This window comes from Typopeltis vanoorti, chromosome 24 (genome assembly GCF_054136105.1).
Source record: "Typopeltis vanoorti isolate ZY-2024b chromosome 24, IOZ_Tvanoo_1.0, whole genome shotgun sequence".
NCBI classification, from domain to species: domain Eukaryota; kingdom Metazoa; phylum Arthropoda; class Arachnida; order Uropygi; family Thelyphonidae; genus Typopeltis; species Typopeltis vanoorti.
The window spans coordinates 72,842,357-72,870,009 of record NC_143572.1 but is presented as its reverse complement, the minus strand read 5'-3'; the positions used below and the strand labels follow the sequence as shown (position 1 = coordinate 72,870,009).

The following is a 27,653-nucleotide window of genomic DNA, read 5'->3' as shown; positions in this document are numbered from 1 at the left end:
CCAGACTCTTGATGCAAAATGAATTCAAATGCAGGCCTCTTACACGTCTTTTCTGCCATCAAACTCACTCCACATGTCTAAAAACTTGCATCCATTTCTTCAACACAGCCTGCACATGAAGAAATCATTTGCTATCATCACCTTTCTTCTTAAACTTGGTACCATCATATCTGGATAGCAATTCTACAATTTTTACTATCTCACATCTTCTAACAGACCTTTAATATCTTCTCTCATACTATATTTGTCGCTACTTAAATTATTAGTACCTACCAGAACTACCATCTCTTTCACTTTTCTTTATTGTTTTTCGATTACATTTGTCATATCTTTAATTAGCATCCCCAGGAATCCCTCGGCAAGCGATATCATCTTTGTAACTCTCCTTTGCACTCATTCCAAAGTTTCTATTATTCACTTGGAACCCCAGAGACCAAATTTGCACACAATAGTCCAGGCATGATCGTATCAAGGCTTTGTAAAGAAGCACAATGAAAGAATGTTTGTTTCAGCATCATAATTATCCTCTGAGTTGTGTTTGCAATATTTGCTATGCGACCTTTTAACTTGAAATATCTATCTACTCCAAGATCCATAGTTTCATCTGTTTCTCCAAGTATAATCCGACCAAGAGAATATGCCATTGGATATACGAGGATAGTCTGAAAAGTTCTCGGCCTAACAATGAAAAAACTAATTTATAATTTCAAAATTATTTTTATTTTTCAACAAAATCTCCCTTAAGACTAATACATTTATTCCAGCGATACTCCAGCGCCATTATCTCATCTCTGTAGTGGTTCTCAGTAAGATCTGCAAAATACCCCTCTACAGCTGCAATCACCTCTTGATTCGAAGAAAAATGCTGACCAGTGAGGAAGAGTTTTAGTTTAGGGAAGAGATAGAAGTCAGAGGGAGTCAAATCTGGGGAACAGGGTGAATGTTCCAACAAATCATAGTGCAGATCCCTTAATTTTCCAATTGCCAAAACACCTTTGTGTGAAGGTGCATTGTCCTGATCAAAGATGATCTTTTTCTTCTGCAAACCGGGTCTTTTCTCACGAATTTTTTCGTATAGTCTAGTTAAAAGATCGGAATAATATTCCCCAGTTATTGTTTTACCCTTTTCAAGATAATTAATAAACAAAATGCCTTTAGCATCCCAAAACACTGATGCCATGACTTTTCCTGCTGATGAAACCGACTTTGTCTTCTTTGGCACTGAACAACCGGCTTCTGTCCACTGTTTGGATTCTGGTGTGTAATGGTGAATCCAAGTCTCATACATAGTAATAAATCGACACACAAAATCAGTTTTATTCTTGTTAAAACACTCCGAGCATTGTTTGGAGATTTTCATGCGAGTGCGCTTTTGATCTGCGGTGAGCAAAAATGGCACCCATCTTGTGCAAAGCTTTATCATTTGCAATTCTTCATGTAAAATATATCCTACATGTTCTTTTGAAATGCTTATAGTCTCAGCAATTTTGCGCACTTTGACTCGCCAGTCATCCAATACCATATCGTGCACTTGATCAACACTTTTTGGACGTCCTTCACGTGGATCATCTTCAAGGCTGATATGGCCACGTTTAAAATCGGCAGCCCATTTCTTAATTGTCAGAAACGAAGAAGAAGAGTGCCCATAAACTTTTATGAACATCAAATGAATTTCTTTTGGTGTTAAATCTTCTTTTACAAAGAATTTTATAACTGCACGATACTCAATTTTCTCCATTTCAAGGGATACAGACAACACTTTTGCTTTAGACAGCTGTATAAAACAAACTACTTGATAGACTAACTTGCAATTTCACATGGATGCTCATGACAGATGTACCAACTTAGAAAAAAAAAAAAAAAAGCCACTAGTGTTGCCATCTATGGCCGAGGCCGAGAACTTTCCAGACCACCCTCGTGCGTGCGTGTGTGTGTGTATCATTATGCTAAAGTGCATAACTTTACACTTACCAACACTGAATTGGCATCAGTTATCATTTGCACACTATTCCAGACATTCAAATCATTCTGTAAGTACTGTATATCAGTAACACTACCTGATATACAGTACTGTAATTACAGTACTATATATCAGTCTGTTTTTTCCTTGCTTAATAAGATTACAAATCCTTTTCACTCCCACTGTATTTGTTCAGGGCCCATTTAGATATGGCATCATTTAAGGATCTACTCAAAGTCATTCCGTAACTGATACCATGGAAGAGAACACAGTATTCTCTTGGATCTGTCATAATTTCCAGCTTTGTATATCAGCATGTAATCTGTCCTAATTGGAAATTCACATACCCAGCTACTTCCCAGGTCAGAATAGCATGATCACTGTCACCAACATGTTCATAGTTCTCATACAGCCAATTACTACCATTCACTTTCATAAAGTGAATATCTTATATAATATCTTCTTTCAGAGTGCAGCCATTATCTTTCTCATAGAAATCTTCATATGGCTATACATTATGGTCACTATCACAAAATGGATTAACATTCAATAGCCCATTCACAATCACATCCTATGATTGGACCAGATCTAAGACTTCATGTAACCTCTGTTACATACTGCCTAAGATGGTTGTCCCTCAAACTAGCCCACCCACAGTATGAATGTATTATGAGTTTCCAGAAGTCTTTCATGAGTGAGAACTACATAAACTCAAAAAAATTCATTCTCCTTATTCCTAGTTACAATCTCTTCCATCTAATATATATTATCATAATTAAAAATCACCCACAATGATCAGCCTACTCATTTTCACAATTTGCCTATAATTTCTCAGCCATCTCCCCATATTCCCTGGCCTCCAGTAACATCTAACTGAATACCAGGGGCAAACTCTCCATGCTTGCTGTGCAAGCTCCTTAATTGAGAAAGAAGTAATATTTATTGGTTAAATGCATGCATTTATAAGCATTCCATTTAGGCTTTTATTTTTATAGACATAAAACGTCTTAAGCTTGCGCGGCAATAATTGAGTTTTGTGTTGTGTATCGAAGGCTGATGCTTGCTCGTCTAGTCAAAGCTACCTAGGCTTGCTCAGTTGTTGGAGCTTACAGGTCCTCACTGCAGCACTGTGATTTCATGCGTGTGCATAGCCATTTCCTCTCCCTTCACGTCATCTTAAACACAAGGCCATACACAGTCAAAGTAGCTCTAGCCAGTGAGCTTCAGCCAGCCTTTACAAGCCCTTCCATTCTGAATCACCAGGATATCATCCTCATGCAATCATGTTACATTTATTCCAGTGAACTCAACTGATGCAACAATTACATCTCCCTTATTTCTGATTCTCCTGACATTCATAAATAGAGGAATTCATTCATGCATTTATAACCACTCATGCCACTTCTCTTCTGTGACTTTTCTACACCTACTCTTGGCTGCTCAACCTTTATCATTCCTTACATTATTTTCTCCCAGACACAAATACTCCCATTCCTATAGACAAAATTCATTACTGCTTCCAACATCCATCTACTCTCTCCTTATGCTGCCTCCTACTGTCAACCCTAATCCATTTCCTTATCCATGCATCCCCCCCCCTCTCTCTCTCACTATTCTCCTCTTCATTCACAAACGCTTCCATTTCAGTTATTCTGCTCTCCTGCTCTTTCAAATTACCTTTTATTTCCTATGATTTATTGTTTACATCACTCTCCCTTCTAACAACATCCTTTCTTGCTGAGTCACACTAAATCCATTTATACAATTCCATCCATGTCTTGAATTCATCCCACCGATTAACAAACAACACTCTTTCTCCCCACACAGTTCTGTTAACATACTATTAATGACTTTTCTTCACTGTGTCAACTCATTGCTGTCATATCCAAGCAACACACTGGCTACATTTCTTACCATGCTCTTTGCAAACTCTCTTCAACAGTCTTCTCCTTCCCAAATGAATCATTATATTTTATATTGCTGCATATAAGTTATCAGCACAGGCTATTCTTTACAAATTGATGTAATGACTTGGTTAACTTTAGATCATATAAATTTCACAAAAAATTGTTTGTAACCTTTAACTATTTATTTAAAATTTTAAATTATTAATGCTGGTTTATATAAGTAAGTCATTAGTAGTTTGCTGCAGAGATCACTGTTGTTTTAATTTACATGTATATTGGTATAGTTATAACAGAAGATATATATGCTAGTTGAAGATGATAGGGAGGTTGTGGTCTTTAAGAAAGACAGAGTGAGAATGGCTGATCTAAAGAACAAAAGTAAATGGAATTAAAGAAAAGAAAGAGAAGTTGGCTTGGTAGGTATGAACCAGGTCAGTAAATGGATACTGGAACAGCAGCAGCTCTCTCTCTCTCTCTCTATATATATATAGAGCATGTTGCGTTTTGAATAAATTGAATTGTTATTTCTAGTTCTCGGATCTAAGTCAGTATATATAAATATGAATGTCCCAATTCCGAGTTAATATTACAGATCATCATCATATATATATATATATATATATATGTGTGTGTGTGTGTGTGTGTGTGTACCTCTGTAGCTCAGTCGGTATAAACAAATCCCTTTGGTCGGAAAGACCTGGGTTCGATTCCCGTCCATGACATGAGGAACCTTTATTTGGTCTCTTTTGACTCAAGTTGAGTTAACCGGTCTCATACAGAGGCAGTGGGTTTTTCTCCCAATAACTAGGATTTTTCATCCATCAAAACAGGCAAACCAGTCCTGTGAACACACACACACAGAGCTAAAGTCATAAATATACTTATGGCAAGGAAAGCAATGGGAAACCACCTTGCTCATAATCATGTCTCTGGTTTGAAGCGTATGTTGCCCCACCAGCCACAAAGCTGAAGGGAAAATATATACACACGCACACACACATATATATGTGCGTGTGTGTGCATTATATAAAACATATAATGTATTTATAATTTTACTTCTGAGAGGTTGAGCATCTAAAGATGTGCAACCATGAAGGACAGACTGTCATTACCTTTTTCATCATGACTGAGCCCTCAGTAGCAAGATATTGTTTCTCTAACATTCCACATAGCTTTAGAGCTCCACTGATAATCTGGGTCATGTTTCTTGAGATTTCCATTATTATTATTATTAACTGACTTAATGGCACATTATGTTAAGTTTGATCATCCACCCAAATATAAAACTTTTTTCCCATTTCCTCACATATACAGCTTCTTGAATGAGTTAACTCTGGTGAAAAATAAGATCCTTTGCTTCAAAATTTATCTGCATTTTTCATAGTAGATGTTGCTAAGTTTAAAGATGTACTTATATCAGGGGTCTTCAACCTTTCAGACAGTGCGGGCCGCATTAAAAATTTTAATGAAGCCCACGGGCCACTAAGCTATACTGCGGTATTTAGAATTGTAAGATGCTTTTCAGATTCACAAGGAACGTTGTGCATTTGATACTTTACATAAAATCCTATAAAAATAAACAAACTCAGCTTTAAGAGCATAGGTAGGAGTCAGGTTCATGATAAGTAAATACAATCAATAGTTGAAAAAAGATAATTTAATGAAGAAAACATTCATTTATTATAATGTCAATGGGCAACTTGGCAATGTTTTCCTTGACCAGCTTGTCGATGTTGGCATCAATGTTGAAAGTCGCTATGTGCAGAGTATTCTCAAGATGTGTGTCAGTAATCTGAGTTCTTGTCTTGAACTTCATATGCTTCATTCTGGAGAACTGCTCACATAAGTAAGTGCTTCCTAACAAAGTGCACATCTTCAAAGCATGCCGGCGAAGATTAGGGAATGCGTTCCTCAGGAATGTAGTCTTTGTAAAATGTACTCTCAAAGAAGAGTTGTTTTGTAGTTCAAGCATCTCCATTTGTACTGAGCCTGGCATTTCGGCAGCATTGACACTGAATAGCATTGAAAATAAATCTAAAGAAGACTGTTGGTTACAAAAATTACTAAATCTCTCTTTGAACTCACTTCGCAACATAGCTAATTTTGTAGCGTATTCATCAAGAGATGAACAGTTGGACTCAGTGGGAAGCTGAAAATTAGTTAAATCTTCTTTTGCGAGATTCCAGTTCTCTCTGTAGCAGCACAACAAACCATTCGTTCTTTCCCACCACAGCAGGGGCACCACCAGTTACCACACCCTCGAGGTTGGTTAAGATGAGGTCGAAACATTGGAGCGTTTTCTTGGCAGCTTCAAGAATATCGGTGCCTTTCATCATTCCTTTCATAGGTACGAGCGCTAGCAGTTCTTCTGTCACATTGAACTGTGGATCAATGCCACGGACAAAGATAGCCAGTTGTGCTGTATCTTTCACATCTGTGCTCTCATCTAAAGCAAGTGAACATGACGTAAATTCGGACAACCGTTTTTTTTTTAAAGTTCCTTCAATGTCATTGGCAAGTTCTTCGACACGTCGTGCTACAGTTACCCCAGACAAACTCGGTTTTTTAAACACTTCCTTATTATTTGGGCACAGAATATCTCCAGCAGTGATGAGACACTCTTTCACAAACTCACTGTCAAAGAAGGCTTTTGATTTTTTAGCAATTTTTTAGCTATTACATGACTTACTTTGAAGCATGATTCGCTTTCTTCCCTCTGCCTTTTAAACATACCCTGCTGGCATTTTAAATCAATTTGGAGATGGTTCACTTTGTCCACATAAAGCCGCCCTTGAAGGTGATTGAAATTGGATGCATGCTTTGTCTCATAGTGTCTTTTTATATTGTATTCTTTTGATACTGACACTGACTCATGAAAAATTAAACACACTGGCTTATCGTCCATCGGCACAAAAAAGTACAAATTGGTCAACTTTTCATTAAAAACCTGACAAGAATCACTTGATTTAAGCTTTTTACTCATAGACGCCATAGTGATGGAAGGTGAACCCAAAAAATGAACCAAAATGGCCGTGTAATGGTTATTATTCAATGAATATGTCTCACACTAATAAAACAAGTCTGGCAATATAAAACCACAATATGCTATGGCTGACACGATGAACCTGTGCGCTTATACACGAATATCACACTGTTCATGACTGACTGACTGACTGTGGATGAGATCCTTTTGAATTTATATGAAAATAACAAAGTATCGAGAACCTTCGAGATGTACCTGGAAGGCACTAGACAGTGCACTCGAATGAACTACTGCTTCAGCCATCTACCTGTGATGTTAGTACTAGTACTTAAGTACCGCTTGGTACTGGTAGATGGCTAAAGAAGCATGTCTATTTAATATTTATTTTTATAGGATTTTATGTAAAGTATCAAATGCGCACCATTCCTTGTGAATCTGGAATGCATCTTACAATTCTATATACCGCAGTATAGCTTAGTGGCCTGCAGGCTTGATTGAAATTATTTTTAATTTAATTGCGTTTTTAATGTTAAGTAGCTATTTTTCCAAAATGGCCAGCAGACTACGGCAAAGAGCTCCGTCCACAGGTGGCCTGTGGGCCATGAGTTGAGGACCCCTGACCTATACGAACTTCATGTTCACCTACTTTTTTGCATCTATGATTTTCTCTAGACATTATTGCTGAAAAAAGAAGAAACTATTTTTTAATCAATTCAAAAACTACTGTATGTATATAATAAACAAGTGTATTTTGTACTAAGCACATCAAATTACTAAGGGAGTCACAGTACAATCAGTATTATCACTTGAAGCACTGGAGAATTTAATCTTTTATCCTTCTCAACAACATCCTGATATCCAATCTTATGTGTTCCTTTTCTCCAGTTAAGTCATTTGTCCCCCATTACCACTACTAATTCTTTTGCTCGCTTACTCTTTATATCGAGCATCCCCAATCATCATTTTATCTCCAGAAAAACAAACCTTGTGCATCTTCTCATTTATCACACCTCTAGTAATTACAATCCCCAGTAATTGCTTACTCTTTATATCGAGCATCCCCAATCATCATTTTATCTCCAGAAAAACAAACGTTGTGCATCTTCTCATTTATCGCACCTCTAGTAATTGCAATCCCCATACAACACCACTCGCAGGTCTTGTTACCTCTTTCATACTGACATCATTCATGTTCATCTTCTTCACTCTTCCATACATATCTCGAATTCTCTTCATTTCACTCTGCATCCATTTCATCTTTTGTGTAATTTTTCCACTCTCTCTCAATTTTATTACAGCCATAGATACTTGTTTGCCATCAGTGCCACTCGCCACCTTACCATTAATTGCACTCTGTTTTTCAATGTCCGGTACATCCACATCACTTTTTGTCATTCTTACAATTGATTGTTAAGTTCATCAGAGTGCTCATTCGCTTTTGGAAAACTTTTTTTTTTACCAATTTTTCACTCCTTTCTTGCAGTGTCCCTCTTTGCTATCAGATGAGCACTCATCCTTCTTGTGGCATTCTCACTACTAACACTTTCCTCACACCTTGCACACATTCTCCTTAAACATCCATAATTTATCTACATAACTGAACAAATACACACCTCACATTTCATGAAATGACTAAAATCAAAATTAAACTCTTGTAAAGACAAAGCTGCCGGCAGAGTATAGTAACCTTCACTGGTTACTATACTCTGCTCTAAGTTTAACAATTTCGTAAGTGGCGCTAGTGTCCTTGGTAAATGTGGCGGTCGAGTTAAGCTAGTCTAGAAAACGTGTTTTTAAAGTTAAATATAGTGTGGATTTTTGTCACAAATTGTGCATCGGTTAGAAACAAGTGTCCTTCAGTGGTATTATTGTTTAGAACTGTGTTGTATATATTGTGTTTTCACTGCCGTTTGTTTCACTATATCAACGTGTAAAGATGGCGTCCAACAAGAAACGTACGTCAGCGGCGCGCAGGACTTCTACTATTACACGAAAGGCTGGCTCAGCGTTAGATTTTTCGCAATGGATGCGTTGCGGAAACTGCTACATGTATGCACCGAAAAATGTGAAGGATCTGTGGTCGGTCTGGCAAAATGAAAAGAAAGAAAATGTCGACGTATGTGAGAAGTGTCGGGATAGGCTGGAGCGTTTAGGAATGGAAGCTGACATCGGGACCGTAGCGGAAGAACTTCGGCGGGAGTTTATGAAAATGAAAAATGACCTTCATTTTCTTCATGAGGAAGTGGAAGTGATCGGTAAGGAGATACTGGAAGTTAAAGCTGAGTTTAATGTGTTAAACAGAGAAATTAGGACTATAGAGATTACTTTAGCTGAAGTAACTAGAACAGGATTACATATGGGTGAGTCTTTGGTGAATGATTCAGTAATAAATAGTATGGGAGTGATTGGGAGTCAACATAATAAAACCACAAGTGGCCAAGAAGAAATGAGATGTAGTGAGAGTGGGGGGGGTAAGTAATAGAGAGTTGAGTAATGAAGCTGGGAGAGTCATGCTGAATAGTGTAGAGAATGAGTCCATGAGTGTGAACTTGAATGAAGTTAATAGTGGTAAAATATATGGTGATTCTATGATTAAGGGTATGGAGAGTGGTATGCATGAGGAGTGCTTGGCTGATGGTACAATAGAAAGAGTGGCTTTAGCAATAAAAAGAGGGCATGAAACAGACAAGATGATAGTTATGGTGGGTACGAATGACCTGAGAGGTAGTATAAATCGGGTAGGAAAAGATTTAAGAACATTATTAGATATTGTGAAGAGGAAAAGTGTCAATGGGAGAATAGTGTGTGTGCTGCCTCGTTTTGACAATTACGAGTTAAGTAGACGAGCAATGATAATGAATGATATGATTGCAAGAATGTGCAGAAAAAGAGGTCTGGAGTTTGTTGATGTTTGGAGTGTGTTTGAAGGAAAAAGGCAGTTGTATGCTAGAGATGGACTGCATCTTAACATGGAAGGACATAAGAGATTGAAGAAGTTATTGTTTTCTGAACAGGTTGAAGTTATTGGGCAGGGAAACTAATATTGAAAAGGTTGAGTGTAAGAGAGAGAAACTTTAGCACTGATTGTGTATTTATTGATCCTTATAGGCAGAATAAATTGCAGAAGAGAGGGGAAAAAAATCGGCATAGGACTACGGTAGTTAGTGACTTATATATCAGTTCTAAAGCCGGTACAAGATCTAGAGGGAATCTGCAATTTTTGTATACCAATGCTAGAAGCATTAGAAATAAGAGAGAAGAATTTTTGGCATTAGTCAGTGAAATCTCACCAAAAGTTGTAGGCATTAGTGAAACTTGGCTGTCAGCAGAAGATGTGGTCACTGGAATTGAATGTGATGGGTACAGTATTTTCAGGGAGGATAGAGAAGATAGAACAGGAGGAGGAGTACTGTTGATGATAGCTGATGTGTTGCAGCCAAAGAAAGTAGTATATCATGATGATAGACATGTGAATGAGAGTTCATTTGAGGCAGTCTGGTGCGAAATAGTGACCAACGCAACCAAATATACAGTTGGATGCTGCTATAGGCCAGGGAGTACAGGGGGAGATATTGAATTCATGCATCAGCAACTTAGTGCAATGAGTGAAGGCTTAGTGATTATTATGGGGGATTTTAATTATGGTGATATCAATTGGAAGGAGGAAATATCACGTAGCAAAAAGGAAATGGAGTTCATACATCTGCTACGAGATAATTACTTGAAACAGCACGTAACTGAAGGGACACGTGGTGTGAGAGTGTTGGACCTGGTTATTGGTTCAGAGGTTATATGCATAAGTAAGGTGACCTCGTTACCTCCAGTTGGTGAAAGCGATCATGTGGTATTGACTTGGGAGGTTGCAAAATCTGTGGATTTTTCTATTAAGAAGGGGTATGTACGAAACTACAGGTTGGGCAATTATAACAAGCTTCGGAGTGAGCTTGCAGCCATCCCATGGCAGAACATATTGCAAGGGAAAGATGTTAGCAGTGCTTGGGATAAAATCAGTGGGTATCTGAGGAAAGCAATATCAGATTGTGTCCCCATGGTCAGGAGGTCAAACAAGGCAGGCATTAGATGGATGAGCAGTAGTATCAAGCTTGAACTACAAAAAAAGAAAATGTTATGGAGAATTTACAAGGAGAAGGGCGATCAGGACACCCATGAGCAGTACAAGGCTCAAGCTAGGAAGGTTACCAGCATAGTAAGAAAAGCTAAATCAGATTATGAGAAGACCTTAGCCAAAGAGATCAAGGGTAATCCCAAAGAGTTCTTCCGCTATGTGGCAAGTAAGAGGAAGAATGACTTCGGAAGGATAACCTTAGTGGGTGCTGATGGTATTGAGGTGACAAAATCAGATGTAATAGTCGAGTTACTGAGTGATCACTTCTCAAAAGTCTATCACCCAAGTGAGGATATCTCTATACCTATAGCAATACCTAATGTGAGAATTGAAGCTAAAGAATCAGAGGTATTAAATATATTGCGAAACTTAAATGCAAACACTGCGGTAGGCTTAGATGGAATATCAGCTCGGGTGTTGCGTGAATGTGCAAATGAATTGTCAACCCCTCTTACCTGGATATTTAATTTAAGTTTGAACTCTGGTATGGTCCCTAGGGAGTGGAAGTTAGGCAAAGTGGTTCCTTTGCATAAGGGTGGCTCTAAAACTGCAGTATTGAATTACAGACCAATCACCATCTCAGGAGTAGTGGTAAAAGTATTGGAAAAGTTGGTTAAAGACAAAATTCAAGAATGGGTGGATCAGGATATGATACTCTATAGAGGCCAACATGGTTTTGTTAAAGGTAGATCCTGCCTTAGCAATCTATTAACTATCCATAATAGAATAACATCAGAGTTGGACAAAGGAACTGGCTACACAGTGGTACTTCTGGATTTTGCTAAGGCTTTTGACAGGATACCCCATAGAACACTGTTACGCAAATTGGAGCAGATGGGAATGGATATTAAATTGGTGATATGGATAGGAGAATGGCTCAGGGAGAGATACCATAAGGTGGTGTATGGAGGAGCCGAGTCCAGAATGAGGCAGGTGACCAGTGGTGTGCCTCAGGGCTCTGTGCTTGGGCCAATGTTGTTTAATTTGTATATAAATGATATAGGAAACGGCTTAAAGGGAGATATTCAGTTGTTTGCTGATGATGCAAAGTTGTGTAGTGCAATAAAAAATCAAGCTGATGTTGAAAGTTTGCAGGAGGATTTAAATAAGCTGGTAAAATGGGCAAAAGAAAATGGATGTCAGTTCAATGTGGAAAAGTGTAAAGTCTTGCATTTTGGGATTAAAAGATTACCAGCTGTGTACTACATAGATGGAAAGGTACTCCAAGAGATTGATGAGGCTAGGGACTTAGGGGTATTGGTAGATAAGGAGATGAAGTTCAGAGGACACATTGCTAAGGTGTCCAAGATTGCACATAGGATTACTTGGTTGTTGAGGAACACACTGACATCCAGAGATAAAGAGGTTATTATTCCCCTTTATAAAGCATTGATACTTCCACATTTGGATTACTGTGCTCAGGTCTGGTCACCTGGATTCCTTGGAGATGAGGAGGCTGTGGAGAGGGTTCAGAGAAGAGTGACCAAGTTGGTGAGTGATATAAAAAATGGGATTGATGCAGGGGAAATGTTTCAGCTGTGTGATAGTGATGGAAGAACAAGAGGTCATCTCTGGAAATTAAAGAAGAGTGTGGTTAACAAAGGTGTCAGAACAAGGTTTTTTGCCTGGAGGGTGGTGAATGAGTGGAATTCAGTGCCTGACTTTGTTGTGAGCTCTTCATCTGTAAATGAATTCAAGAAGAGATATGACAGATATTGTTTTGCTAGTTTGGGTCTCCCGCGATGAGTCTACTGACTCCATGGAGATACCCGTAATAATAATAATAATAATAATAATAATAATAATAATAATAATAGTAAACAAATAAGTTCACACACTAGAACCATGCAAGCATACAACTTTTAATGCAACTATTACTCATAAACACACACTTATTTACAATTAATTATTCCAAAAAACTGATCTGAATTAGGCTGCCTATAATAAAATTGCATGTTATAGGTAAATTGATGACATTCATAAATGAATTCATAATTAATAATAATAATAATAATTCAGGTAGTGCAAAGTAGGACCGAATTATTGGAGAGGAGAATGATCACTGAAAATGGAAAATGCCAATGAGGTGGTAGTGGAATTGACATTTATTGTACAAGGATATTAAAAAATTAAGTGAAATATATTTTTTACTTATTTTTACAATAATTTTTAATAAATATAAAAAATAAGTTTTACATAGCACCACATCTTAACAATAGATGTGGTGAAAAAATGTAAATCTAAGTTTATTTGCATACTAGGTAAACATGCAAAAAATTACTGAATATTATAAACTTCCATATGTACCGCATTCATACATCACATATCACTATTAATAAAGATGCTAGTATGGGCATACCATTGTGTACTGTCGCAAAAAAAAGCACTGATGAGATATATATCTTAAGAATTCAATTTAAATCAAGTCTTTAAAGAAAAGAAAACACAAATCTCTGTTCTGAATAATTAAAATGAACTTGTCTATCAAGCCACTAACTAGTTAATACACAGAAGTTTGAGCAAGAGAAGGGGCAAGAAGAGAATCTGCAGAAGTGCGAGCTTCTTCCTTACCTAGCATACAAATCTGCCACCATCTGATTATCACTGCTGCAAATGATTGACTCACTTCCTTTATGGATGTGCAACAAAGTCCATGAGACAAGTATATCATGTTTATTAATTTGTTTAGTATTAAGAACAGGTTGAAGATCTGTGGGTTACAGAAATTGGTTGATAGGCAGAAAAGGAGTGATATGATTGAGACATTCAAATTACTGAGTGGTTTTTACAAGATTAATTCAGAGGAAATTTTTCAGAACAGGTCTGGTGGTGGGAGAACTAGGGGCCATCCATGGAAAGTGAGCAAGAGCATAATTAGCAAGGGTGTTAGAACTAGGATTTTTTTACTTGGAGAGTGTGAATGAGTGGAATAAGCTGCCAGAGTCTGTTACTGAGAAAGTTAAAAGACTTATTGCCTCCAAGGACAAGACAACCTGATATTCTGGAGAGGTTGTGACTGGTTGGAATAATGGCTATGGCAACTAAAGCTAAGAAGTCAATATGTACAGTATATTAGTGTTTCCTAATCAGCTGATTAGGAAAAAAACCTTTTGTTTGGGAGGGAAAAACCCCTTCCTTTCCAAACATGGTTGGCTACTAACTAGGAAAGTGGATGGCATCTCCACTCTCCGCCAACCAACAGGCCACAAGTTCATATTACACTGGACATGATGTTTGTGAATGTCTTTATAAGGGAGATAAATTTTAACAGCTGATGGGAGAGCACTATCCTACTTACTGGAAATTTGAAGAGGGTTGAAAATGTTCTGTTTCACCTCTAAAAAAAACCTTAGCCCATCCATGGTACTAAATGAACTACAGGCCTGCAACCTTTTGTGAGCAAGAGCCAAAAATATATAAAACTGGCTAACTTGGGTTTAGATGAAAAAAAGGCTTCTAACATTCTAGATGTAAAAAATTAAAGAAATTATAATTAATGGTGGTCTTAGGGCCAGCTATCTCTGATTGGCTAATGGTGGAGATTGAACTATTCTCTTAATCTCCAAAAGTTAGATAGGGCTAAAACAGCCTTGCCTACTCCCATAGGGAATAAAATATGTTTACAGATAAATTATTTTTATTTATTTATTTTATTTTTTGGTCCTAGATGGAATTCAAAACTAAGTTATGTATTGTAGAATAGTACAGAACAGAATAGAATACAATAGAATTTCACTGTTTGAGAAGATATGGACCTCCACCTAGAACATAATGATTGATATTTTGTTCAATAATTTTTTTTTCCTATTAAAATTTATTAATGTTAAATAAAAATGCCAAAATTCTAAAAATCTTTTACACACACACATATATATAAATATATGTAAACAAAAATTCTTACCAATTGGATCAACATGACTGACATGATCCACAAAATCTCTTTTTCCTAAGTATACTGTAATCTATAAATGAAATTCATATGAGATATTTATAATATGAACCAAAACCAACTTCACCTACAGGTAAAAAATAAAACTCATCAATTTTATATGTAAAAAAAGCAATTAGTTTCCCTATTTGGAATTGTCTGCTAATAGGGTTATCATATTTTAGGAAAAATAATCCAGGACACTTCATGAAAAATTAATTTCAATGTTAAGAAAGCTGAGGACTTATTATACACCCCTGGTGTATAATTCCTTCATACCAAACAAAAGTTGGTATGAAGAAATAAAAGGAACTCAATCAACAAAATATTCAAAATATTGAAAAGTAGATTGTGTACCTTCTGCACCAGGTCTATTGGGAAGATGTGGATGGCTGGACTTTTTGTTTCTGTTCCTTCTTCTTCTCTTCTGTCTAAAATGGGTTGAGTCTTCCTTTGAGCAGGATCTTCCAGTCTTCTGTTTCACTCCAGTATATTTTTCATTAGATAGTATTTTCCTTAAAAACTGTTTGTTGGATTTTATATGGTCATAGAAATCACTACAAGAATATTTGGAATTCACTTTCATGTTTAAAAGTTCATTCACTGTGTGACACCTGCAATCGACCTCTTTCTTTTGACCTTGAGAAAATCCTTTCTATTAGAGTTTGGTAAAGACACAGCAAATGCTACTAACGTGAACATATTTTTGAAGGTGATGCCAGCATCCTTGAAAATCTCAAATAAAGACAATCATTTATCTTGAATGCTTAAAGTTTTTGAGTCCTGTTCTTGTTTTTGTATAGTTTCTAAATATTTTTCTTTCCCCTCCTATTTATTCGTCCAAAATTTGTGTTGGTATTATCAGTGCAGTAACATATTACCTTTTTATGAAGAGAGTATTTCTTGACATTTTTCAAAAGATAAATCACACAAGATGGCTGAAGTTTCTCCTGGCACATCTTTTCAAAATGTAGGAGTTTTATATCCGAATCCTTTTGATTGACGTATTAACAATTGACATATATTTTTCAGCTTCACAGTCAACTCTTGCTGTAGTCAATGCTATTATAGCAGATTTACTAACAAACCATAAAAAAAATTCCAGTCTATCCTGCATTGCATTAATGCTGCCTTAAAGGAAATCCACAACAGCAAATCTTCTGCCACAATAAACTATTCCATTATCTTATTATCTCTATAGTGAGTTACCATTTAATCCTAAATTTATTTATTTATTTTGTACTTTGTAAAACCATGAGAGATGCTTGATCAATGAATATGGTCATGTTTGTTATTCAATTTTGAGTAAGTTGTGTGGCATGCAAGTTGTTCTTATCACCAAACGTTTTTTAAAAAACAAAATTATTGCATATTCTCATTTGTATTTAGCAGCTTGAACACTATCAACCATTTGTGGCCAATTCTGTTAAAAAATACTGAAATAACTGGCAATTGTTTCTATTTCTATTTTATAAGAATTAATTTTAAATTGATATTTCTCTGCTTCTTAATATTTTTGTTGCAGCTTGTCTGATTTCAGATCCGGATCTCTCCACTGATAGGAATCTATATAGAGTTGGTCCTCACCTTATAACATATGCAACTTATGACTACTCATACTTATGACGGCTATCCCATTAACATGGTCACCAAATACCACATCACTCCTTTAAAGCCACTTATTTAAGAAATTCTTTTGCTCGGGCTATTGCTGCTAATGGGATGAGCAAACCCTTCAAAGACATTTGGAAAGAATATAATATCTTGCATTGTACAAGAATGTACATGCAGAATGGAGTGAGGTGGATGGCAAACTGAATAGTGTTTGGAAGAAGCTGCTGAAAATACATGTTCATATATATTCACAGTAATTTTATATTACTGTATGCAGTAATATAAAATTGTATTATTTCACTGTAAAAAAAAAAAGAGTCAAATTAGTTAGAAATATAATAAAAACAGACCTAGACATTTTAGCATGCAGGCATATTAATTGTTATGATTATTCTTAACATTGTTATGTTATTCTTATGATTCATACAACAGACCTTTTTTTTTTACTTATGGTGGGATCATCGAAAAGGAACCTTGTCATATGTTGAAGTTTGACTGTATCTATGCTAGTTATAATAGAACATGTCTAACAGTTCTATAGTTCTGTCATTCATAGAATTATTTAATTTCCCATGCAAGCAAGATTTTATTAAAGATCATTCTAAATAGCATTAAGGCCAATGTCAAGGCAGAGATGCCTGAGGAAAAAAACAGGTTTTAGGAAAGGTAAGGGTACCAGAGATCAGATCCTTTGCCTTAAACAGTTCATAGAAAAGTATAAAGCATTTAGACTCTGTATGGCATGAAAAACTATTACATAAGTTGGAGCAAATGGGAATGGATATGAAGCTGGTGACATGGATAGGGGGATGGTTGAGAGAGACAAACATCAGAGGGTAATGAGGATATACAGCAGAGTGCCCAAGGTTCTGTACTAGAACCACTACTCTTTAATTTGTACATTAATGATATAGTAAAAGATTTGAAGGGGATATTCAGTTCTTTGCTGATGATGCAAAACTATGGAGGGCAACAATTGATAAAGGTGATGTAGATATCTTATAGGATGATTTAAATAAATTGTCAGTGTAGCAACGGACAATGGTCATCAATTCAATGTTATAAAATGTAAGGTAATGAATGCGCTTTGGGATGAAAAGATTATATACTTCGTATCATATTGATGGTACTAGTTTACAGGAAATTAATGAGGCTAGGGATCAGGGGTGATGGACAGAGATTTGAAATTCAGAAGACATATTGCAAGAGATGGCAAAATAGCTCTAAGAATTACTTGGATGCTGAAGAAAAACAAAAACAAAAACACTTATCTGAACTTCTAACCACACATAGCATTAATATATAGGTTCTACAACTATTGTGTAGGATCAATATCTTAAAAAAAACATCTGATATGGGAGGGGGAAGAGAGTGAGCCAAGCACTGAGCAAGTAGGAAGCAAGTTGCAATTAAGAAGACTTTGCTGACAATTTTAACAAGTACTGTTTGAATTTCTGCAGTAAATTACACTCTCAATAATTTAAATATTAACCAAGGGCCGCTTCTTGCAGCCTTTGTGCTTCCCCCCCCCCCCACCCTATCCCGATTTCATTATGAGACCACTTTTTTTTTTTTTTTTTAATGAAATAAATTGTCAAAATTAACTGAACAATGCAACCTATAGCAGTGTTTGTATCATTTTACTTTATTCCAAATTTGAATACCTCTACTGAATAAAAGTAGCAAAATGATAATGTTCAACTTGGAATGAGTTACAGTAGGTTGAATTTTGACCCTAATGATTCATGTAATAAGAGCCATCAATACTTGGTATAATATTTGCTGCTACAACTCTTAATATTTAAAAAAAAATTCTGTTTTTGGTTGACAATGTTATTAAAATTCTAATTTCTGAGGTCATCACAGAAATATCCTTCTGTGGCAAATGCATTTCAACATTTTTTTAAAATACATTTTCAGGAAATCAACATCAGTTTGGCATTCTAACCAGACTTTAGAACTGCATTTTGAAATGGATATAATGCCATAATGCTGATCACACAATAAATTGATTGCAATAATGTATTATGATACAGTGTCAAAATATGAGAGGTGTTGGAGGGGAGGGTAAGTGTCTTCACATAAAAAAATTTGGGTTGCAATATGTTCCATAAATTGGTTTTGAAGATGTTTAAAATATAATAGCTATTCAATACTATAAAAATGTAATTAATTGGTTTATTAGTAGGTTATAATCAAATTGTGGCTTACCAATCGAAGGCAAAAACATGAATCAGTCAGCCAATCAGGATGGTAACTACACAACTTGTTAACAATACCAAGCTCTAACTCAAAATGAGTTTAACAGTGAGTAAATCTAACTCTTGGAGTGAGGTAAAAATCATCTGCTGAATAATCTTAGAGACAAGAATTATTATCTAACTGGTAATTAGTTTATGGAATTAACAACGCATATAAAGTATATTAATTAAAGGTAACTTTAATAAATAACTTCTATATTCCTTATAACTCTAGACCCCCCCCCCAATTATATGGACTCCCAAAAATACATAAACAAAGTGTGCCATTACGTCCCATAGTGGATGGCATTGATTCCCCCACATATAAATTAGCCAAAACGCTCACACACTATCACACATAAAAAACTCAGCCCACTTTAAAGCCAGTATAGAAAACCTCTCACTCCAACACACTGACATAATGGTCAGTTTTGACGTCTCCTCCCTATTCACTAATGTCCCACTAAGAAACCCTAGAGCTCATCCAAGCCAAGTTTCCTCCCGATATCTCAGCCCTATTTCAGTTCACAATGAACTCAGGCTATTTCGTTTGGCAAGGAAAGTTCTACAAACAGATAAAGGGGACAGCCATGGGTTCACTACTTTCCTCACCCTTGGCCAATTTCTTTATGGAGACCTTTGAAGAGAAAGCCTTAAACTCCACCCCACAAAAACCCACTATTTGGCTTCGTTACGTGGATGATGTGTTTGCTATTTGGCCACATGGCTCAGACTCACTCCACTCCTTCCTAACACACTTAAACAACCAACACCCCAGAGTCCAGTTCACCTTAGAAAAAGAGGAAAACAACACCCTCCCCTTCCTAGACACTTTAATCACCTGCCAGCTTGATGGATCTTTGGTTCTCTCTGTTTACTGAAAACCCACCCATACTGGCAGATACATTCACCAGCAATCCCCCCCCCTCACAAAAATATGGGGTTATAAAAACACTATATAACAGGGCAAAATTAATCTGCTCAGATGAGGCCCTAACTACTGAACTAAACCACATCCACAACACTTTCTTAGCCAATGGCTATAACCCCCAAAAAATCCAAAAAATACTCAAACCAGTAAACCACCCCCCCCCCTCTGCACAATAAAGATTACACCAAATCTATCATCATCCCAAACATCCAGGGAACCTCTGAGTAAATAACCAATATCCTCAGAAAATATGACCTTACTTCTTGTTACAGACCATATAAAAAGTTGGCATCCCTTATCCGCTCTACCAAAGACCGACCACTTCCCCTAGACCTACCTGGTGTATACCAGGTCCCTTGCAGCTGCAAATTGTCCTACTTTGGCCAAACAGGCAGAACAACAAATATCAGGATTTCAGAACACCAAGACTACATCCGGTTTCACCAGTACAGCCGCTCTGGGCTGGCAGACCATGCCTTAGATACCCACCATAGAATTCGTTGGAAGAAAACAAAAATAATACACCGCAGCAAGTTTAAATACGAAAGATTATTCAAGGAATCTTCAGCAGCTCTTCCTAACCTCAACAAATTTGGGTGCATGAAACTACCCCAAATTTGGGAGACTTACATTTTGAGAACTTCAGCCCAACTGCCAAGTCAACCAAATTAGCCCACAAGAGGGCACCATTAGGACTTTAGGAACAATATTAGTTTCTTGCTTTCTTCCTCATTTGCTTTTGTTAGTGCCTGTGTGCACATACCATATCTTTATGTTCCTGAAGACGGCAATGTGACGTTGCCAAAATATAGAAGTTATTCATTAAAGTTACCTTTAATTAATATACTTTATATGCGTTGTTAATTCCGTAAACTAATTACCAGTTATGTATGACCAGCGTATAAGCCTTGCTACTAGAAGAATTATTATCATTGCATGGGAATCATCATAGGGTCCAAAGACTCATTATAGGTGGCTATAATGAGTCTTTGGACAATATCCATCATGTCTCCTTATACATTTTCATCAAAGAAACACTCAACAGACAGATTACTCATTCCATGTATTCACCAATCTTTAAATGTAAAATATATTAATGAGACCCTTACTAACTACAATCCAACTCAATTTCTAGTGATGACCCCCTTCTTCTGCTCCCTCTAGCTACTAAAGAAATTCTGCCTGTATTAATCAATTGAAATGTATTACATCCCTTCTTTTTGCCTATCAGTTAACTTCTCAGACCTATAAACCTTCAATCTATCATCATAGGGAGCATTCTACAGTCCACTCCCCATATTGGTAGGTTATTACCTCTAAATCCTCTTTACCATTTCTTCTCCCCAAGAAATCCAAATGACAAGACCTGCAAACAAAGACAATTCAGACCTGGCCATATCAAAACTTTATAAAGAGGAAGAATACCTTCCTTATCTATTCTCTTTAGTGTATAGTTCTTCAATAACAAAACAGGCCAATGAAGATTTAGTAACAAGGTTTAATAATTGTGAATACCAACCATTCACTGGAGGTAAAAATCCAAGTCACACCTCCTCATGGTGCCCCTGGAGATCCTGGGTAAATTCCCAGTAGGCTAACGTGATTGGTAAAACATAGGGCCAATCACCCAATATGTGGATATTAAATGATTATGAAAGGAAACGAGATAATTCAGCTACTTCCACACAAACTTGTGCCTCAACTGCTGATACAGTTACCATGCATACCAAGGATCAAAGCCTTCCAGGATGTGAGCAAGTGACTGAAAAGCAGGTTTTTTGCATGGAGAGGTGAATGACTGGAATGCATTGCCTGAAAATGTGATGTCTACAGAGAATTTGAATGCATTTAAGGCATGGTATGATGAGTTGTGTGTATTACAAAGGAACCCTCAATGAGTCTTTGACTCTATGGGGGATCTTGGAATGATGATAATAATGACATAGTTTGTAAGAAAGGTCCAACTGATAACAAAATTTGAACTATGTCCTGTATTTTATTAAATTCTATCCAGCCACAGTGAAAATGTACTATGTAATTTTGGCACATTATGCCACATGGTGCCCCTGTGAATGGTTCAGCTGAAATAAAATAAAAATAAAAAAAAATGGGGATGGCTCAACAGATTTTTGTAAGGATGCCAGAAAGCAAATTTGAATACATTCCACCCAGTCAGGGGCTTGGAATAACTTGTGTAAATATACATATGGCCAGACAGCACAAATTACAAATGCTTATGAATTTTGCAAAATGCACCTATGACTTAATATTTTATTAAAAATATAAAATTTATAATGTGGCCTAAAACTGGACTTAAAAAACATTCATCATCCAATTCCTAATATGTATCATAAAAGGGGATCTTTGCAGGAAACTATGATGGCACTATATATAAAGTTCACTTCCAATCAACAATTTTCCCTCAAATTAGTTTAATCTTTAAAAGGTACAATCATTTTTTGTTCAAATTAGTTTGTTATCCAATCTTATATTTCAAAGGTACTTCTGACTACATCAATCTGCATACATCTTGGTCTTCCTCCGAGTCTTTTTTCCCCCCGCAATCTTGGTTCAAACACCTGCTTTACTAATCTTTCCTCATGCATTCTGTTTAAATAACCATACCAGCTGAGATTGGCTCTGCTCATACATTCTGAATGCTAACAATGTCATATTCCTTCCTAATATCTTCATTTTTAATATGATTCTGCCACTGATATTGTCTGTTCACTCTCCTAATTTTTCTCAGAAGTCTGAAATCTTAATTTCCAGTCTTTGATTAACTGTTTTACCTTTAATTTTAACCAAACTCAGATCCATAAGTTAAAAATGGGTTGAATACTGTCATGAATACTGTAAGTTTAGTGTTTTAACAAATTTCTCTCTTTTTATTCCATACAAATTTATTAAGTAGATACCCCACCACACCAGTTTTGCTAATTCTAGTATCCATTTCTATACTTAATTTGATTCTTCACTAAAAATTGTACCTATATAGCTGAATGTTTTTTCTATAGGTTTTCCATTCTGCAGTTCGAAGTTTTCCATGCATGTGCCTATTTTCATAGTTATGGCATGAAAATTCACAATAAAGAGACCGCATTTGTTACCACAGTTATTCAATTTAGTTAAGGAATCCTTCAAACTTGTACTGAATGTATTTAAGATCGCAACGTCACCCATTAAGTAAAGAGCTGAAATTAACCCCTCCAATTTTGATATCAGGTTTAATGCCACTTTCGTTCATAATGTGATCCATATAGATGTTGAATGGTAGGAATATGGTGTACACTCTTGTCTCAAACCTGATTTTACATCGAACCAAGTATCTCCCCCCCCCCAATTCAATTCCTGGCTCACAACTTAAATGCAAACTATGTATTGCTTAATGTCCCATTTCATATAACTGTACTGTTTTGAACAGCTTTTCTCTCTTGGAACCTCATCATATGCCTCTTCTAGAGCTACAAAACTTAAAATATAGATCACTGTTATATTCTCATGATTTCTCAACTGTCTATCTTCCAGTGAAATTCTGATCTCAACAACCCCACTGTTGTTCTCCAAGTTTCTCTTCTACAATTTTTCTTAGCCTCTTCTTAAATATGCTTGCATAAATCTTACATGGAATACTTAGCAGAGAAATTCTTCTATAATTCTCCCCTTGTTTTATTTCCTTTTTTAAATATGGGAAACTATGAAAGCTCTACTCCAAACATTCCGAATTCAACCATCTGACCATGCCACCTGCATTTATGCAGTGCAGTCACTTTAAAATTTTTAAACCTCCATAGCATAGCACTTGGTTGAATATCATCTACTCCAACTGCCTTTCTACATTTCCGGTTTTTGATAGTTTTATCTACCTCATATGTACCCCTGATTGCTTTTCTCTTTAATATTTCTATTACTGTTTTGTCACTTTTTGTTTCATTTAACAGTCTTTCAAAATATTTGTTCCAAACATTTAGGATAGCTTTATCTTCAGTTTTCATGTCACCTTCATTATCTTTGACTCCTTTTACAGTATCTTTCTGGAAGAAAGAATACTGTAAAAAGTCCCCTTTCTGGTATTTATCTTCAATATTCCTACTACCTAAACTTTCTTACGTTATTCTCTGCATTCTCTTAAAGCATCTGCTAGCTTACTTGCTTTCAATATACTTTCTTCTTTTTCAGGATGTCCTCTTTCACTCCTTGCATTCAACCATGGAATTCTGATTTTTCTGTCTTTGCAGACAACTTCATCACATGCCTCTCTGGCTAAAGCAATCAATCTTTTCTTCAGAGTCTTCTAGTCTCCCACTGATTCTCCAAGGTTTGATTATTATTATTTCCAAACTCCATTTTAACTCCAATAATATTTGCATACTTAAGTGCACAGTTCATATCTAAAAGCTGCTCAACTTTGATCCTATTTAAAAAACTTTCTTACACACTATTACTTTCTTGCATATTTTCTCTCTTAAATATATTTAATTTATTCTGCTCAAAACTGAACGGTGATCACTTCTAATTTCAAACTCTGTGCATACTTGTGTCCTGAACCAACACGACGATATTACTATTCAAAATCACCAATAGACTTTTCTTATTCCTTGTATCTTCTCTGTGTGTAAATGGATGCACATCTTTATGTTGATATTAATAATGAATATCCATGTCCTGAACAAAAATTACAGGTACTTATAATTATTAACTGTGCTCTTTTCTTTGAATTTTTCAAACACATATCAGTATGCAAATTAAAGATATCAAGAAATAATATACTTGGTTTAATCCTTTATAAAAGTGTAAGCAAACAAGTTTGTGTCTGAAGTATTTTCAGGAATGGGGCAACTCGTACTAACATCACTTGCCTTAGTATCCTAGCAATGCACATATCCTTACGGGTATGTATAATGATGCATTATACATAGTATACATTACATTACTGTATAGTATACATTACATTACTGTATAGTATACATTACATTAATGTATAGTATACATTACATTAATGTATAGTATACATTACATTAATGTATAGTATAATGTATACATTATACTATACATTATACATAGCATGTATAATGCTATATGCATTATGCTATGCATTATGGGAAGGGTCACTACCCAGACCAGTTACAACCTTTATTGAGATATCATCAGTGGGAGCCAGAACCCAGAGGTGATACCATAGTTGAAGTAATGCAAAAGTCATATTTTCATATACGAGTTGCCAAAAGGTGTCACACCTTATACATACCCGTAAGCAATGGTGAGCTATAAGGGGCTCGTGCGAGCCCTTTGTTAAATTTTTCTCAAATTTGCGAACTCCTTGTTCTTCTTGTTTACTTTTTTATTTTTTCAAAAAAAAAAATTAAGCGACAAACTCATACGGTAACCTAACAAAAATTAGGCAGCGTATAGATTATTTGGAATTATTGTTTCAACTCCTCTATAACGAATTCGCCCAAGTTTGAAAATAAAATAAGCGCATGTGCTATCTTCTTTACCCTTCTCCCTTCTGGTAGCCAACTGTATGGTAAAACCAGTAGCCAATCAAATGTTTTATAAAAGATTACATTCTTCTTATTATATTTTGATAGTTAAAAAATGTTTTTCTTATGTAATATAAATTAACACAGTTGATTGTGTGTAAATATTTCATGTTTAGATCATGAAATATTTGTTTAAAAATGCTAGCCTTTAGAGGTTGATTGTCCTCTCATACTTTTTGATTGGAATTTGTACTTTTATTAATACAAGCTGTATTAATAAAAGTTTTTGTGTGAAATATGGCTTTTTTTTTCCCCTCGACGATGCGAGCCCTTTGTTAATATTTCCATAGCTCACCACTGCCCGTAAGGATATGTGCTTTGCATTATGGGATACTAAGGCAAGTGATGTGAAGTTATTAGCTTCTATATACGAGTTGCACCAGTCCTAAAAATACTTCAGGCACAAACTTGTTTGTTTACACTTGAATAAAGGATTCAACCAAGTATATAATTTCTTGGTATCTTTAATTTGTAGTATAACCAAGTGAAAAAACTTCCAACAACATTTCAGTATGGCTGGTATCCATTTCTTACTCTACTGTTTAGATTTCCAACTGTTACTAACTTTTCTTCTTTTTTTTTTTCATATCAGCTGCCTTCTTTAATGACTTGAACCTTGAATGAAGCCTCCATATAGCTTTTGAAAAATGAGGAGAACTGACAGGGACTTCTGACCCAATGACCAATCTTACCTTCTTGTGGTGTACTTTGCTAGTAGCTATCTACTTAGATACCAAGCAAACAAACATGGGCTGACAATTTGAGATTTAGCCAACCAAACTGTATTCTTACTGGCTTAAATCACAAATGATAAAATTTCATTCCAGCTGGAAAATCGCCCAGTTAAACAAGACCCCACTGTTTTTGTCAGGGAACCAGGGCAACAGTGAAAGTCAGCTACTGGAACAAACTCCAAATCACTATCAGCAGAATTCAAGATTAGTACCATCAACATAAGAGACATTATGAAAAAGAAGTGAAACTAGCAGAAGAATTAGTAAAGAACCAGATCAATAAAATCAGTGTTACCAAAACTGGTGAGCTTCTGAATACAAGATATTATATATTACAACAATAATGATCAAAGAAAGAAAGGAGTAGCTACAACATTCAATACTAAACATGAGATCTTCATGAATGGCAGATAAACTCAAGTGTGTGTGGGGGGGGCATCAAAATGGGAAATTGGACGATGACACTTATTTGTGTCTATGGTACAACAGAAGGTTCTACTATGGGAGAAATGAAGAAATTTTTCAAGTAATTACAGAAGGCAGCTGATTCAAAATAAGAAAAAAAAAAAAAAAAAAAAGTTGATCTTTATTAGAGACCCAAACAGCAGAAAAATTTGGAAAAAAACAGCAAAGCTAATAACAATGGTAAGTACCTACTGGATTTCTGTTTCAGAATATCAAACAAAACGCGCGCGCGCGCACACACACACACACAATGTAGAAAAGTTTCACTGACGATGTTATTTTGATAGCGATATTTTCAAGCTAGTTTGGAACAAAAGAGTCTACAGGGGATTTGAAACAGGAAGTGATCACTATTTAGTTTTGAGCAGCATAAAATTGAATATTGAAGGGAAAAAATATGTAAGAAAGTTTTCATATTTAAAAATAATCCAAGTTCAGCACATTTCAGATGTGAACTTGAAACTTTTGTATACTAATATTATTGGAAGAAAAATGAAAAAGTGTGAAAACAAGAATCAAACCTAGGAGACCCAGTGAAAAACTGACAAAATCATTGAATAATTATTCATCCTGAGAAGCAAAGAATAAAGTTGTCTGAAGAGAAAGAAAAATCAGAACTACATGACATGCTCAAGAAGTTAAACAGGAAGTCATGAAAAAGAAAATAGCACATCAAAAGTTCATAGCAAATAAACAATGAGAAAGTATGTGCAGAGAAAAATATAAGAAAGCTAAGCAATATGTAAAAGCTGTTAAAAGTCATGTGAAGAATTCGATAAGAATACAGAAGATAAATATTGGGAAATGGCGATATATTCTGGATGTTTTCGGGGGGGGGGGGGGGGCTTAGAAATTGAGGAAGAATACCGTAAAAGCAATCACAGATGAGACTCTAGATGGAATAATTACTCTGAAAGATTCTAAATGAAACAAGAAATGAAGGAACAGTAGGTTATGGGTAAATATCAAGAATAGTGATCGGAGCTTGCTCCACCCTTTACAGGAGTTGCCTCAGCTTGCACTACCTTCAAGGGTCAAGTGCTGCACTATCCAGGTATTTGCTTATGCTTGGAATCGCCGAACTTTATATAGTTTCTATATTCGGCATGAAACTCTTTGAGTTTCTTATTCGGCTAAGAAACAATATGGGATATAACATCCCTTAACTTAAATATAGAATTTTATTTAATAACCTATAATATATTTCATCAAATGTTATGTG

The 27,653-nt window shown here is 35.8% G+C and overlaps 1 protein-coding gene across 5 annotated transcripts in view; it reads right to left on the bottom strand.

The window, feature by feature from the left end:
* The window catches only part of krz (beta-arrestin protein kurtz), a 371,699-nt gene that overhangs the window by 112,728 nt on the left and 231,318 nt on the right, over positions 1 to 27,653 (bottom strand). For all 5 annotated transcript variants that reach the window (XM_090414201.1, XM_090414204.1, XM_090414203.1 and 2 more), the window contains one exon: positions 14,878 to 14,938. In XM_090414201.1, the coding sequence (XP_090270327.1) occupies positions 14,878 to 14,938 (61 nt within the window). The remainder of the gene's footprint in view (positions 1 to 14,877; positions 14,939 to 27,653) is intronic.